Source organism: Gymnodraco acuticeps, unplaced genomic scaffold, assembly GCF_902827175.1.
Source record: "Gymnodraco acuticeps unplaced genomic scaffold, fGymAcu1.1, whole genome shotgun sequence".
Lineage (NCBI taxonomy): Eukaryota > Metazoa > Chordata > Actinopteri > Perciformes > Bathydraconidae > Gymnodraco > Gymnodraco acuticeps.
This window is the reverse complement of record NW_022989755.1, coordinates 2,388,886-2,405,000: the sequence shown is the minus strand read 5'-3', so window position 1 is coordinate 2,405,000 and position 16,115 is coordinate 2,388,886. Positions and strand designations below refer to the sequence as shown.

Here is a 16,115-nt window from a genome sequence, read left to right as displayed (position 1 = left end):
GTTGTACAAATCCAGCCATAAGATAATGATGTCCTTCTTAAAAATAGCATTTCAAGACAGGGTAGATTTATAGACAGGATTATCTGACGCCTTAAGGATCTTGAAAATCCCAAAAAGCACTATGTGTTGTGAAAAGACCTTCTGGGTTTTTTGAAACATTGCCATAGATCTGTCTTTTTATGAAAACATATGCTTTTCCCTGTGCATCAGCTGTTTTAAAAGCCCTTCTGCCATGCAATTACAAATGAAGATGGCAAAAGGAATGTATGAAGTCCTGTCCTAACATTCTGTTTTGGTTAAATACCACATTGAGCCTCATAAACGCACCGACTGATTTGCTTTTGACAAAAAACATTCATGTATGCTGTTTATCGCTGTTTATCGCTGTTATCTTGTTTTCACTTGATTGCAAATTGCCTTTCTTCCCAGAATACTTCAAGTAATGGGATTCAGAGTAAGCACTGATGTCCTCACACAACCACTTTCACATGATCTCGTGATGTGGAGCAGTGATCAGAAACTTTCAATATGCTTCTCAGTCCCTTCCAGGACACTCTTTAACCGTCATCCTCATTATACAGCAAATATGAAGCCTGAATGGTGCTCTGCTATTATCCAGTGTCAGCTATGAGCTGTAAGACGGAGGAATGTGACCTCTTCTCACTGGAAATGCCCTGTTAATGGACAGTGCAGATTTGAATAGAGCTTTTGTCCCTGTCTTTAGTCTCATGATGGACTAAGACGCGCCATTTTGCAGATTTAAAATGTGAGCGATCCAAGTGAGAGTGCTAAACAACATTATGGAGCATTTGACAATAAATCAAAAGTGAGATGTGTGAATATTTATTTAAAAAATAACAGACGCTCTTCATTATTCCTAATTGTTTTTTTCCTCATTAGCCTTTAAGTCAGAGATCCTTCATAGTCCAACTGTTTCATCCATCTACATTTACACTGATGTCTTGGAGAACGATGATCACTACAGTTTTTGGTGAATCCTATTCCATGTGGGTGTTTTGGATGAGAGGAGATCATTTATAACAGCACTCATGGTTCATAATTGTTTCTGTCTTTCGAAAATGAGTAATTTTAGACTACAGTAGAATAAGACGTCTATGAACCATGACTGCTGCTTAGAGAAACAATGTACTGTGTGTTGTTTTGCTATTTAACTTAACAAAGACAGTTTCACTATGCAATGTCATTGTTTAAACGTCAACTATATGCTATATTGGAATTGAGTTATATGTTTTCTTTTATATAGTTGAGTTTTCTTTTTACATATTGTTTATTTGTATTCCAAACAAGACTATACATGTTTTTCCAGGAATAAAAAGTTCTGTTTTTCCCCAAAGTGCGTTGACATAATAACAAAGATTAGATGGATTTCCATAAAGTTAGGATTTATTATTCACTATTATCTGTCTTTGCATACCAACAGAAATCCCTATTTTACTGCCTGCGTTATCTTCCTTCAGGCATCCTGGTTCTTAAAAAGAGCAAAAGATCAGCTCTTATTATCAGCCTATAGTCGAGAGTTGGGTTCCAGTCAAATCAGTATGCAGCGAAATACTCCTCAGTTTGGTTTTATTTCGATTCATATTAAATCCTGAAAGAAGACTTTGAGAAATGGAGGTTTCTGAGAGTAATGACACGAGGCTGCACCCCGTAGTTCCTATTTCAAAAGGTGAAAGCCAACAATTGGATGCACTGCTGTGACTTCACCTTACATCGAGCATACCAGAGTTCTCCCCTGTTGGGAGAGAAAAAGCTTTCAGGAACTCATCCCCATGTGGACACTGGACACCTGCCTGTTTTCTGACTGCATTCCCTCTTGAAGTGAATGTCTAAGGTGGACGGCCAGTGTCTGAATTGGCCGTGTCTATATGTAGAATCCGTGCATCTCAGTGCCTTGATAACAAGTATCTGGCTGTGAGTCTCATGAATATATTTGAGTCAGATATCTTAAAATGTAAATATATTCAAAGTCATACAACAGACAGATTATGCTTAGCTTACTCTGACTCAACAACAAAATGTATGCACAACAACAGTGAGTAACATCTCTGAGTGGGGGCTGTGTAGGCCACATTATTTAAATGTGCAGTGGGCTGCTTCAGCATGTGTGGGACTATCAGCACATTGGGTCAAGTTAAGTAGTGGATACCAAGAGTCAGGCCGGAAATTAAGTGGTGTGCTTTCAAAATAAAATGCTGGTGTCACGCTAGCTTCTGCAACCTTCAGATAATTGTGGCACATGGGAAGGAATTCCTATTTTTTGACTAAAATGATATTGACTCAAGGTCCACTTATTTGGGATATCCACTTACAAGTTAAGTGACAATGCAAGGTTAATTTTCCCTGACCAAAGATAATGTGTTCAATCTTTCAATTTGCAATAATAGGAATTTTAAAAAGCATTAAATCCTCAGTTTTATGAAAAAAGATATATATATAAAGAATATATTTGACTCTAAATATTTAAGTGAAGGAAAATAAAAACGACAGAAATGAGAGCCACGTAGTCAAACGGGCAAAAGTATAACTTAATCATTTTTATTTTGTCAAACTCTAACTTTAAAGTCATACACTTTCATACTACAAAATTAACCTTTAAACACTTTAATTTAAGTACATTTATCTTAGGTTTTTCTCATTTGTATCATACAAACATAGTTTAAAAGATGTGTAATGTGGCGTCTTTATTGTGAAAGGTCGAACCGGATGTTGCTGTTTGTTTATCCGGTTAGCTTCACACTGCTCTTGCTCGATGATTAATAATAGGTGCGAAAGCTGGCTCTAGGACCTGGCGGAGCGATTCATGAAGCACATGGTCCCTACTCATAAGACAACACTTCTCGCCAGTAATTGCCTTGCAATTTATGTCATTTCAGTGGGCGTCTGATACAGCAGCGGCTTGTGTATTTGTTAACATTTATCCCCGGTCGCTCTTCAATTCCCCTTACATTTCATACTTTTTCGCGGCTGCTTTTTGACTTGGACGTTTGTGAATGGGAGTTGAATCAGCTGTCCTCGGGATTTCCTAAGACACCGCTCATTTACTTGATCATATTTCAGGAAGTGGGTTTTATTTTGGGGGGTTGCTCTTGCACATCAGCTGTTGTTGGATTGTATGATGGTTGCTCTGCAGTGAACCAGTTGGCCAGTCCCGTCCACGCTTCAGCCGGGCATCATGAACCTCTGGAGTCTGAAGTTTGTCATTCTGACAGCACTTCAGGCTTTATCTGTCGCTTTGTGTGACAGCGTGCTCTCCACATCTGCTGAAGGTAAGAGGCGAGGATGTATTTTTCCTTTCCTATTAAAGGCTTTCAAAAATCTATGTGCAAATTGATTGTATTCTTAATTGATTTTTCTCACTTTGTGATTGTCAATACAAAAAAGAAGAAGTGTTTTCACGTGGAAACATCATAGAACGATATTATATATACCTAGTAATGAACCTCTGCATTTGTCATTGCGTGCATTCTGCAGTCTCTTGTCTCTTCTATTCTTCATTCATGTCTCACATTTGGCTGTTTTTGGTATATCATGTTTTATGAAAGCCTGTGTTAGTACAGCAGACTTACAGATCCATAACACATGTTTGGGCAGAGTCAAACATCCCCAGTGTAAACAAGCTTTCTAAATTCATGGCTTTCTCTCATTCTCTCCATAGATCTCTCTGTGTGAAAGGCATAACATCATTTCTTTTTTAGCTCGCAGTCAGTGTGTGCACCTCAGAGGAGAAGACACGCTGTATAATTGATGATGCTGAAACTCTCGTTGGTAATTAGGGGTAGCACTTGAGGCGTTACGCTGGTGCTTTAAGCATACTTCAGTTTTTCAAGGCACTTCAAACATACTTCAAATGTTGAATTATGGACGAATTCCAGGATTACTTTAGTGCCAAATGCAGAAACCAAAAATCCACAATGTTCGTTTGAACTTAAGAAGTGAAGTAGCATTTTAGGAGCCCGTAAATTGCAACTGATTTATTATGTTTATGACATCCTAGCAAACAAATGAAAAATAGCTGCTTGAGAGCCTTGGGGAAATGTCTATATCTGCAGCAGTGTGTGTTTGTGTCTATTCTTGTGTGTCTCACACTGGGATTGCACCCCTTTGGGCTGTAGCTCATGACATCTCCATCACGTGGCCCATGCCCGATAGATGAGATTCAACAAGAACACTACACAGTGGGCTATGATCAACAGCTTGAGCATTCACATACAGAACACTTTTTACATCTGGCTGTCACGACACTCACTGTTGAATCATGGGAATGAATTACCAGTCAGGGCAAATGTGTAAAACTGGGATCAAAGAGTGAGGAAGTTGTTAATGTATTCATCAACAGTTCGTCGTCCTCAGACGGTTGGCCTTGATGGGTTTGTTCTCGTGGGTTCAGGCTCCTTAAACATCATCATCGCCAGTTCAGTTGTGTGTGTGTCTGGGAAAGTCTGAGCCCATCTTTATTGGCAGGATATCATCTTGCTTTGGGTAATCTGGACTGATTGAGATAAATGGATGGAGGGAGTGGTGTGAACAGGTGCACAGGAGATGGGATTCTGTTTAACTGACAAAAAGAATCAAAATGTGCGGGGCTATGCATGACTATTTCTAAGTGATGAAACCATTGGTCAATGTTCAAAAATGTAATTAGCTATAGAGTTGGGCGATATGGCCATTATGTTCTACTACGATGTGGGTAACTTCATATCTTCATAATGAACATAACGGTTTTAAGTGAGCTTAGCCTATATCACAATAGAAGTAATGAAGAAAAATATATATGACATACATTTTAAAATAACTTTTACATATGCAGTACAGGGCTTGGCCTTCATTTTTTTATTATTTAGACCTACTATGACAAAATTATTATTCGATTGTTGAATAAAATCCGTTTCAGCTTACTTCATGTTAAGCATATTGAGTGGGAATCATTAGTTCTTTTTTTTGTGCAAGTTTTTACTTTGTCCAGACTGTGCTGACTTTGACATTGCTGTCAGGAGTTCAAGGCTGCTAGAAAAGAGGGAGTAGTTAGGCTCCATGCAATGTCATGTTTGCATTGTTCATGACACCGCCCCCAGAGCTTTCTTGTCAGTTCTCCTTTCCCTGTCTGTCTTGTGGACGTTTCTGTTCTACCTAGGGATCCCTAGTGAATGACTTCCACCGATGGTTGACACACTTTAGTGTCAGCCAGTATTTACTAGCCAGCTGTACTGCTATAACCAACATGACTCTGTCTGCCTGGAGCTCTGCATGCAGCGTGCGTGCTGCATGCTCAGACAAATGAAAGTTGAGCTGAGAATATATTTTTGGACTGTAGTAAAACATTCCTAAAGCAAACCATGTCCTCCCCAGAGAGACATTATCACTTGAGGTGACCCATCTGAAGTCAGAGCTAGTCAGATGCATTTTGTATCTGTTCAGCTTGAACGGATTCAGATCTTCTAAATTAATTGCTTAGGATAATGGTTGAAACCCACAGGGCCGGGAAGTAGACTTGGCTCATGTGTGGATGTAAATTAAGACCGACTGATCAACCAGTTGCTGTTCCGCAGTGGGGATATTTATATATGGATGATGGGGAAATAGCAGGACAGAACTCATGTGGCCAAACCCTACATATGTTGTATTAATTTCTTCGAAGTTGCTTTAGACTTATTTGACCCTTTTCCCCCTGACCAAGCTCAACGCACAAGCTGAAACCCGATGCTGGCTCTGGACTTTCTCATTGGAGTTTCACACCCAGTAAGGTCAGAGTTGAGCTCAGCACAGCTCTCCCCAAGTGTCTACTCTTGTCTCTTCGGAGAATTCAGTTGGCTCAGATACCTCCTGTGAGTGTCAAATCTATCTGGGTAAATTCAAGTTACACCCTATCAGTGTTTACCCACCAAAAATGACGGTTCGGGTCAGTTATTGTGTTCTGTTTTGCAGCACTTTAAGGTGGAGCATACTGAATAACATATGCTATATAATGTCAGATAGCTCTTTCTCTGGCCACAATGATAACTAACAACTGCATATCCTGTAGATTAGCAGATTTTGCTAGTCTGCATTCTGGTCTGGAATGGTTTAGGCAACTGTGACACTTTGGGCATCTTGGTAGCTAATTTTGTCTGTGCTGCTCAGCGCTAAAACAACAGCTAACGTTATGTCTATTACTTGAAATGCAATTGAGTGAGACTGAGAAAGTCAATGTGCCCTAAATTATAATAATGAGGTTAAAGGCTTTGGCAATCTCTGTGAGGTAATCTCTGTAAACACATTAATCAGTCATTTGGTACATTATTTGTAAATTATTATTGTTAAGTGGAGCCTTAATGCTGCTGAATTACCAAGTAGCGCAAATGGGTTTACATTGTAAAAATGGCTAATGGCTGATTTCAATTTTACAGTAATTCTGGTTAAGTTAAACATTTTGTTTTTATTGTCTATTTACCCCTTTTTGCCTGTTTTTATTTGATAAATATCCATGTAGTTTTATATCACCTTTTTGTTTTTTAACTAACAGGAAACTAAGGTTGTGCTTCTCATGTTGTCCTTGTTAATTTATTTGCTTTTCCAACTTGAAAATCTAATTTTTATAATCCTGCCAAAGCAGTGAATAGGAATCAAAAACAGGCATGAATTGCAATTCCAGATGAACTACACTGGGAAACATTCCCCAGTTTGACTTGATTCCATGTGAAAGCCAAGTCATTGTCTTTCACTTTTCCACATCATCCATCTGAAAGAAACAAACAGGATCTGCCCTGATTTCATCATATTCTTTAATGAGAGAAAAGCAGGGATAAGACAGGTTACCTCCCTTCTGGGTAGGATTCCAACACATTAGTCCAACAACTCTGCTCCCACCGTTTCAAATCAAATCAAATCAAGTTTTATTTATATAGCACATTTTTAAAACAATTTTTGGTCGAGCCAAAGTGCTGTACATAGTACATACAATAAAAATACTTTACAATAAAGAAACTTTACAACAAATACAACAGCACTGTTTGTACAGAATATCAGTATGAGAAAACGTTTGCTTTGTCTGTCTGAGTTATGTTCCACAGGCAGACCTGTGATGTATTTTAAGGTGAGTCAGTAAGTGCACATAGAATAGTTACATGAAGACAAAGGTTTCAAGGTCATATACGGGGAGGTTGTGGCTCAGTGGATAGTGCGCTGATTTTCGGATCACGGGGGCACTGGTTCGAATCCCTCTGCAGTCAGTGGACACTTCACCCTAAATTGTTCCTGTGGGGATTGTCCACAGTATTGAATATAAGTCGCTTTGGATAAAAGCGTCTAACAAGTGACATGTAATATACATGACCAGTCCAAGATTGCTAAAATTGTTCAGGTTTTCAAAGACCAAGTGGAAATATCAAGTCTTGTTTTATATTGTAATATCCAGATCACAAGTTTTTTTTTTTCAGAGATTTTTAGCTGACCAGCCGTCTAAAAAACATATACATTTAATTTAAACCAAATCAAATATTGCTCCTGTATGACTTGAATGAATATAAATGTAATTAGCGTTGCATAACTATCTGTAGATCAAGTAATGGTGAAAATCGCATGTGTCAGCTTCAGAATGATATCCATCTTTGTTGTTGTTATCCTATGAGACTTTTAAATAGACTGTCTCCACTGTCATAATGAGGTGGTTGCCTCCACATACTGTACATATTGTACATTTTCTCTTTGTCTTTTTTGCTGTTGCCTAATGTTTGTTTTCTTTTCGATTTGTTGTGGTTTAATTGTGTGCCAGACATTGGCTTCCCATGACGCTGTAAATGAAATCCATCTTAGGGACCATATTAACAAGCTTTCATACGGCTCTGCTCCAGAAGCTCTCTGGGACTCTGACCTTTGTTGCTAAGGCACACAGGCTCCATGCTGGGCAGCAAGCATAGCCCCTCTCAGCAGGCCAAGCGTAACAGTGTCACCCGCCGGGGGCGTAACGGCACAGGTTCCTCGGACAACATTAACCTCCTGCTGAGCCTAGGGGAATTTGCTGCAGGACCATCTATTGCCCATCAAGTAATTATGTGCTGACATCATGTTAGTGTGACAGTAAATGAATTCAGTGTACAAGGTGGGGGTAGAGAAACATGAAGAGGGAGAACACACAAAGCGCTATTTACCGTAGAGGGAGCCCAGTGTTAAATGGCTTGATTATGACCCTCAATATGTTCTAAGAAATCCTATAAATTCAACCATTAACAACTCTCATTGATGTCATTTTTAACACACTGCTACCTTATAAGATTTGATTTAAGGAGACCCTCTCTCCAGTTTGTGCAGAAACCCATTACCATGATGTCACCAACAGGTTTTTATGTTTCCCAGTGCAACCCTCAGGGTGTTGACATAATGTTCCCCAAATGGCTCAGATGTTTACCGTGGACTCAAGCCAAGATTACCTTGCACTTTTCACCTTTGCTCGATTATCCCCATGAAACATCAAGAACAAAAACAAGGAGCAAGGTGAAGATTAGTTGACTAAAGTGATCAACAGAACATTAAGTCCTGCTTCTGAAATGAGATAATTCTCTGCTTTTCTTTTTTTAATCATTCAGGGTCTATTTTAAAGCTTAAGAAATGTTTAAAATAATAATGAATGTTCCTCACACGTTCTTAGAGCCCCAGGTGGTGTCTGTAATTGCTTGATCTGTGTGATCCAGAGTCCCAAGGACATTATTTTTTATGAGGATTTTCTGCTTTGAGACACTGGGTTCATGATAATGTGGGCATGCTTTCTTAAAAATGACTTGTTCATGAATAATACTCTGACAAAACTAATCATGTATTGACTATTCTTTCCAAAATAATACATTGAAATGTTTGGGTTTTGGACTGCTTTTCAATTTGAAGTCTTTGGCAATTGGAACCAGAATGTATCTCAATTCTTTGACATTTTCAATTATGACAATAATGATTTGTCCCAGTCATGATGATGAAAGAGAGACATCAGAGTTAATTGCTTTTGTCCCCAAGGTCATTTATGAAAAAGCGTCCTCCCAATGTAGCATTTATTATTCTGTTCCCAATCACCGTTCGGTTTGAATTAGTATATTTTTCCCACTCCGATTGAGGATAGATTGAGTTTGTGGTATGCCTGTCAATCACCCATTATTAAATGAGCAATAGCCACAAACATTAACCAAGTTTTCTCCTGTGGCTGACGTCAGAACCAACTTTTGGCTCAGAGCCTTCCCTTGATCATGTCCCCAATCCAGTCAATGCTCTGATTAAAGACATCCCCCCAATCTGGATGAAAATGGGAGCGGATACATGTTCCTAATGTAGAAAAAGTGATCATTTTATTAGATTTGCTTTATCCAAAACACATTTCCATATGTTACCAGGGAAAGAATTGTTTTAAATACCTTAGTTGTCTTTCTTGTGTCATAGTTCTGCTTAAAACAGGCCAGTTTGACTCATTGCTCTGCCCTAATTAATTCCACATGCTCTTATTTCAAGCCCATTTCCTTCTAGCGCTTTGAGTCGTAACTAAACAGTGTCCAGCCGTATCAAACAATGATGGGATCATCTCAAGTGTGTCTCCTCTACACTTTTTCTTGTACTATTCAGGGGATTTTGTTTACTAAGAGTGTCATTCAAACGTCCCAAGGCGTTGTTATTTAATTCTCTGACATATTCTCAAAATCGGCGAGAATTGCTGTCAAAGTGACTTTGGAGTATGTCCTCGTGTTCTGTTCCTGCGCCAGCCATCAGGCAAGGGTGACTGTGATTAGGAGTGCTATTTATTGATGTGTGTACGTGTGTGTAGCCTGCTGTATTCCATCTCAGAAGGACCAGTGCACATGTGTGGGGCACGGCCTCATCAAGTGTGAAGATGAAAAGAACCATATGCCATTTGTGTTGGAAAAGCAAAGATTGTTATGAATATATTATTTCATGGTTGCCTGTCAAGGAGTGAGTTACAATTCGTTGCGAGAAAGCAGGCTCTGGGGTTTAATAAAGCAGCACAGTTGTTGATTTGTTTTGGTGGAACAGATTAAGATGGGAAAGGGCCGTTAGAAAGGACATCTTGACATCTGAGAAATAACTGAGGAAGGTCATGTGTTTCCATGGACAAGCATCTCATAGGCTGTGGAGAATGCATTAATTTTGAAGAGCTGATAAAACCAGGTAAAGATTGAGTGTGAAATATCATCAGGAACTGTAATCTACTCTAGCAAGCACTGATTTAATACACCAGGCTACACAGCTAGATATCAAGGTTAAAACAGACTGTTTGGTTAAAAAGTGAATTTATTATATTCATCATATTCTGATATCTAAAGAATAGTGAGTTTTAAAATCTTCACAACCAAAACAGTACATTATGTGTGCCTTGATATCCTAACCTTTGTGTTACCTTGATGTTCTTATAATCTTAATTTTTCTGTCAAATGACCTGATTATTTTGCCCCTCCCTGCCTCTTTTACCAATTCCTGTATTGATCTTTGCATAACCTACAGCTCTATGCAACAGGTGATGATGACCTACAATTAGGCTTTAGCTTTAGTGGTCACTGACCCCTGACCTTGACTGCAGGTTACTAACTTTTTATCTTTTGAATCTTCATGAACAAGCAATGCCTCCCTAGTCACAAGTTCCATTTGTATTTGAGCTGTGAGGATGTGGTTCATTACCTCAACCAAAGAGGATCATTTTTTTTGTTTGGGTTGTTTATCTATCTTTATGGTTAAACTGCTGGCCAGATTTCCATGAAAGTTGGTTGAAGAGTGAAGCATGGGGCAAATAAGAACCCATAACATTTGGAGCTTATTCAAATCATGGGGATCATACAGAACTTCTTCACTTTCAAAAACCTAGAGAGATGGATGGAGCATTCGGCAGGGGTCTGCAGTCTTCGAGTTATAGTCGTTTTCCACCCTGAAGAGGTGTTAAAAAAATATAAAAATCAGATAAACCTGATCTTGTGTTAAATGGTCTTGCCAATCATCACGCAGAAAGACTGATTTACTTCCGACCCCTTGGGATATCCCCACCCCCAGGTTGGGACCCTCTGACCTTAAGAACCTTGCAATCAAATGTAACCCATAGATGCCTTTTGACCTGCAAACCACTTAATCCATGCTTTTTGTGAGTATGATACACCAGGAAAACAACCAAGCAATGGCAGTAAATAAGGAGTTCATAATAGATTTGGTTATTTTCTTCTTAACACTGCTGGGGAAAGACTAATTAATTACTCTAAACAGTCATGGGTCTGTATCACATTTCCATCACCAGCATTTACTTTATGGAGGCAATATAAGTGGCACAAACCCTCCTTGTGTACGCTGGATCATAAAGGGAGCTGATCATGGCCAGAACTCTGCTTTATTAAGACCTCTGTTTACACTCTTCTTTATTGAACGTATAAATAAGGCTTTGGGTTCTCGTGCCACTTTTACCGCTCCCTTAATGCTTCGGGTGGCTCTTATAACATTCTAGCTAACAAAATCCATTTACATACCACAGCCACGCTACACTCCGACTTTACCAAATGTCTCTCCCGAGCACGGGGGGAAAAACTGAGCCTCCAGACTGTTTCCACTAATATAATGCCATTTATAAGCGGGAATTAAACCTCATAGCACACCACATTAACAAAATGGCCAGTCACTTGTGGACTTTGAAGTAAGGGAAGGAGCCGCTGTATGGTGAACCTCGTCTTTAAAGTTGTGGAGCACAGAAAAGGCTGTTCCATCTGTGTGAGTGTGTGTTTTCACATGAATTGGATAAGCATAATTTGGTTTTGACCTTTCCCTGTCAAAACGTCTCCCTATTCCCCCCTCGTCTGTTCTGTTTATCCATCCGTACTTTTCACAGAGGTCGTCATGTGTTTCCTTACTCAGCATGCCCACCTCCCCCAGACGGTGTGGTTTTCTAGGACTAATGAGAGTAGGATGCTTCCCTCGCTGTGTGTGTGTGTGAGAGATGCCTGCTTCTCATCATCAGGCTGGAGCTGGCTGAGGATTGCTGAGCTGGTCACCTCTGGCTCTCCCCTATCAGCTGGAGAGTCTCTGTGATCAACTCCAGAGGGGTGGTTTCCTCAGAGGAGAACCAGAACAAAGCTCAGCTGGGGGGGGGGGGGGTGTGTCTGACCCAGGTTTTTAATGCCGGATAATAAGCAGACTCAGCAATTTAGCTGGGTGAATCATGCATAGAGAGACGGCATTGATGTGAACCATGAAGGAAAAAAACCTTGAATCTGTTGCTAATAATAATAAAAATCTGTGCTCCCTTGAGGGTGTTTTTCACTTATATGTGTTTGAAATTTGATTCAAAATTAAGACATAAAACCCAAACATACCATCAATCATGCCTAGACCACACGCGTAACTTTCTAACAGGGACATCACCCTCCAAATAAATCTGTTTCCCTGCTGTTTGGAAACGCTCGATGGAGTATTGTGGAAGAAAACCAAAAAAAGAAAATGAGCAAACATTTGATTTAGGATGTTTGCACTGAAACAAATGGTGCAAACACCCCCTGCTGTCTAAGTAAGAGACCCGAGTTTGGAAATAGCTTCCCTGCTGCGGGGAGATGATTACTGCAGGAACACTTTAGCAATGTCCTCCAGTGGCTCACGATTGCATTCAGTCTCTCTGTATACTCATGATTTACTGTTTAGTATCAGTTGCAGCTTCTGTCTCAGTTATAAGTGGCGTGATAGTGGATGTGTTTCTCCAACTTCTATCCGCACCCCTTGTGCAATTCAGTATTGGATTCAGGGACATATATAGTCTTAAATGTCTAGTAATACTGCAGAGCTCCAGGAATTGTAGCCACTTGGAGGCTCAGTTAACACCCTGTCAGAACATGGAGAGAGGAGATAAAAAGAATGCTGAGAACAATGCCCCATAGCTACGTCCAATCCCTGCACTGCATCCTGGACACTAGCCCTGTGTTAGGAGTTATCACAGCAGCAGCAGCAGCAACCACAGTTCCACGCTCTAAACTCCTGAACTGTGGAGATGCATGCAGCTTGAGAGAGAAAAGGGGGTGGTTACAGTTTCACCGACAGCTTCAGGTTTTCATTGCTTGATGTCTGAGAGTGCTGATTATTGTATTCATGTCTTAATAGCAGGGGAGACGACATCCTATGAAAAGGAGTTGAACATATGTCCAGGAAAGACGTATTGGCGATGGAATTTTTCAGCGGAGATAATTGTTGGTTGTTAAAACCGAAAAAGCGTTATTTGTGTGCGGTGACTCAGAAAAGCCATCAAATACAAGTACTGTGATTTAGTTTAACTGATATTACATGGCAGCTGAACTGTCAGGTTGTGTTCTGATGTTGGTAATGGACACCAGGCTCAGGCCTTTAATAGGGGGGAGGAACTAATTATCAGTATTGTTTGTATAAAATCAGTTTAGAAAATGTTTCTATTGTTTGTGTCCACAAATATGTTTTAACAGATGCAGAGAATATTTGGAATAAATGAGGAACACTTGGAAGTTTTCTGTGTATTCTCATGTGGTATTTATGTTTTCTTTTACAGGGAGTCTTCTGAGCATGACTGTTCAACACAGACCAACAGCAAAGCAGAAACACTATGGGACTACAGTGCCTCTTCAGCTTGTTGGAAAAGAATGGAAACCCACCAGCCAGCTCCCAATCCAGGTGAACAATAGCAGTTGATTCAAATATGTTAGACTTCCAGTTGTCTGTCCTTCTCTTGACACAATGTCATGACATTTAGCATATACATTCACTGTCGCCTGCTTCTGATTTCTAAAGATTTTGTCTTGGATTCAGTGCCATCAAGTCAAAATGAATTTTCATGGCATTTACTGCCACCATAAGGTCAGAATATCAACCTGTTCACAAGAAATATTGAATATATTGACATGTAAAAAAAGAAGGCTGATTCCTCTGCTCCCTAGAGCAGTGATTCTCAAACTTTTTTCAATAATGTACCCCTTTTGAAAACAAAATTCAGCCAAGTACCCCCTGATCAGCGCAAACACAATTTGTGAATTGTTGAAGAAATGCCTATTTAAAGAGGTACAGTACAGCACTGCACCATCAGTGTCTGATTTATTAAAACAACAACCTTGTAACTTAGAAACACTTAAATGCTACATTTCAAATGTTTACAATCCATCACTAAATTCATGGCAAACTAATTTTAACATCATGCAACAACACTAAGACGACATTAGTTGCATTGAACTGATCTTTTTAATAAGTTGTTCAATTTAGTGAGAATCATGGGCTTGTGCTTCACTGAGGATCTTTGTCATTCTGACAGGGAGGCAAACTGCAGTTATTACACACACACACACACACACACACACACACACACACATACACACACACACACACACACACACACACACACACACACACACACACAGACACTCTCTCAGCGTGCTGCAGCCCCCTCAGCTTCCCCCCCTTCCCGCATCCATTCGCGATGTCTCGCTGTCTCGCAGACCCCACGCAGCAAGCAGGAAATGAACCCAGCTCACACTGTCCGCTCCTCGCCTAGTGGAAACGCAACCAAAAACGGGCCGGGCACGGCACGCTTAAACCACGCTCCGCGCTGTAGTGGAAATTCACCATTAGATTGAAATGCAAATTAAAGTAATACATCTTGAATCAACTCATTTTAGATAATGATCACACTGCAAACTGCATCTAAGTCTGAATGTAATGAAAGTGTCAGCAGTTAAAGGTGTATATTATATATTCATCCAGAGATATCAGTCATTGCCTCTGTGTTCATTACATTTCAAGCACAGATGGCTGCACAATATCTCCATTTAAAGAAGGCGGGAAACAACACAAACCCACTGGAATATTAATGAAATGTTTGAAATGTGGGATCTCTGGCTCTGTTTGGTGTTATAATCCAAGATGTTGTAAAAATGAAATACATGGCTGCCAGGCAGACTTAGAAAACACAGCTTGAGTTTCCAGGTTGTGTTATTGAGTCAATTAATTAGTGAATGAATTTGTTCTGGCTTAACCAAACAGGCACAGCACCACAAGGTTTCTCTGGGATGTTATTACCCTAAAAACAAAGCAAAACCGAGAACTAAAGAAAAAAATGAAGGTGAAATGAAGTGTTTTGTTTGAATATATTACTCCCTTAACAAAAAGCCCAAACATGCAGTGTGCTGTGTATGTTTCCCTGAAGTTATAATGTCCTAAACATTCGCAGTGTGAGGTCAAAGCGTGCCTCATAGAGAGAGCTGTCTGAACTGAAAATAGCAGGAAGTGTGCTTCCATGGCTTGTGCAATGATACTGCCTAAAACCTCCTCTGTCTGCTTCCATATCCTCTTATGATCCACTCGACATTCTCCTCCCCGGGGGCTGATGGAGGACTTAACCCAGAGCAGCGATCTCTGCCACAGTTGACCCAGATTGAACTACGTGTGTAAAATATATTTGTGTGTGTTGTTGCTGATACCTAGAGAAGGTGTGTGAGACAGTGTGTTTTTGTGCCTGAGCGAGACACAACAGGAGAGAGGTTATGACATATGAGCGTGCGTGCGAGCTTGTGCACAGCGGATGACAGTAGTGATGTACGACTTGGTGCCACTTCATGTGACTCTAACGGAGTCACGCGGTCGCTCTCAGTGTTGTAACTCAGGGGTGCGAAGACTCGTGGCTTTCTGCGGGATTAATGTCAAATGGAATAGTAACATAATGCTAATCCTCTCAGCTCTTGTTCTAAGATATATAAAGTCGCTTCACATGATTCTCGACCACTCAATTGAAAACAGCCTTCTTGCGTTTTTTCTTACAGCGCTGGGTGGCTTTGTAGGGTTGTAATCAAGCTTTTTAAAAACTGTTTTGCCGCACATTTCATTTATTTTCTTAAATTTGAACCATGTTTGCTACCAGAGAACCATCTTCCATCAACCAAAAATAGTGTCTGCCTGAGTCCGTAACCAATCGTTCTCATCCCCTCCTCTGTCTGCTTCCTCTTCAGAGTCACCCCGCATCACTGAAGCTCCTGATTGAAGCGGAAGGTGAGCAGCTGCTCTTGGCGCTGGAGAAAAACGAGTAAGTGTTCCCTCCATTCATACTTGGCCCTTGCTCGAAAGTCAGTGCTTTTTGGAGTAGAAATGGGGGACAT

General features: G+C 40.1%; 2 protein-coding genes across 3 annotated transcripts in view; both read left to right on the top strand.

Moving 5' to 3' along the window:
* Positions 1 to 1,338, top strand: part of cunh10orf90 (chromosome unknown C10orf90 homolog) — a 23,253-nt gene extending 21,915 nt beyond the window's left edge. The window contains exon 11 of the mRNA XM_034212533.1: positions 1 to 1,338. This exon is cut by the window's left edge and continues 343 nt beyond it. The gene's annotated coding sequence lies outside the window, so the exon portion shown is untranslated.
* Positions 1,339 to 2,890: 1,552 nt separating this feature from the next.
* The window catches only part of LOC117543888 (disintegrin and metalloproteinase domain-containing protein 12-like), a 73,175-nt gene continuing 59,950 nt past the window's right edge, over positions 2,891 to 16,115 (top strand). For both annotated transcript variants that reach the window (XR_004568612.1, XM_034212516.1), the window contains exons 1-3: positions 2,891 to 3,287; positions 13,526 to 13,647; positions 15,969 to 16,042. Coding sequence is in view for 1 of the 2 variants with exons in the window: in XM_034212516.1 (XP_034068407.1) it covers positions 3,194 to 3,287; positions 13,526 to 13,647; positions 15,969 to 16,042 (290 nt within the window). In the remaining variant the exon portion in view is untranslated. The remainder of the gene's footprint in view (positions 3,288 to 13,525; positions 13,648 to 15,968; positions 16,043 to 16,115) is intronic.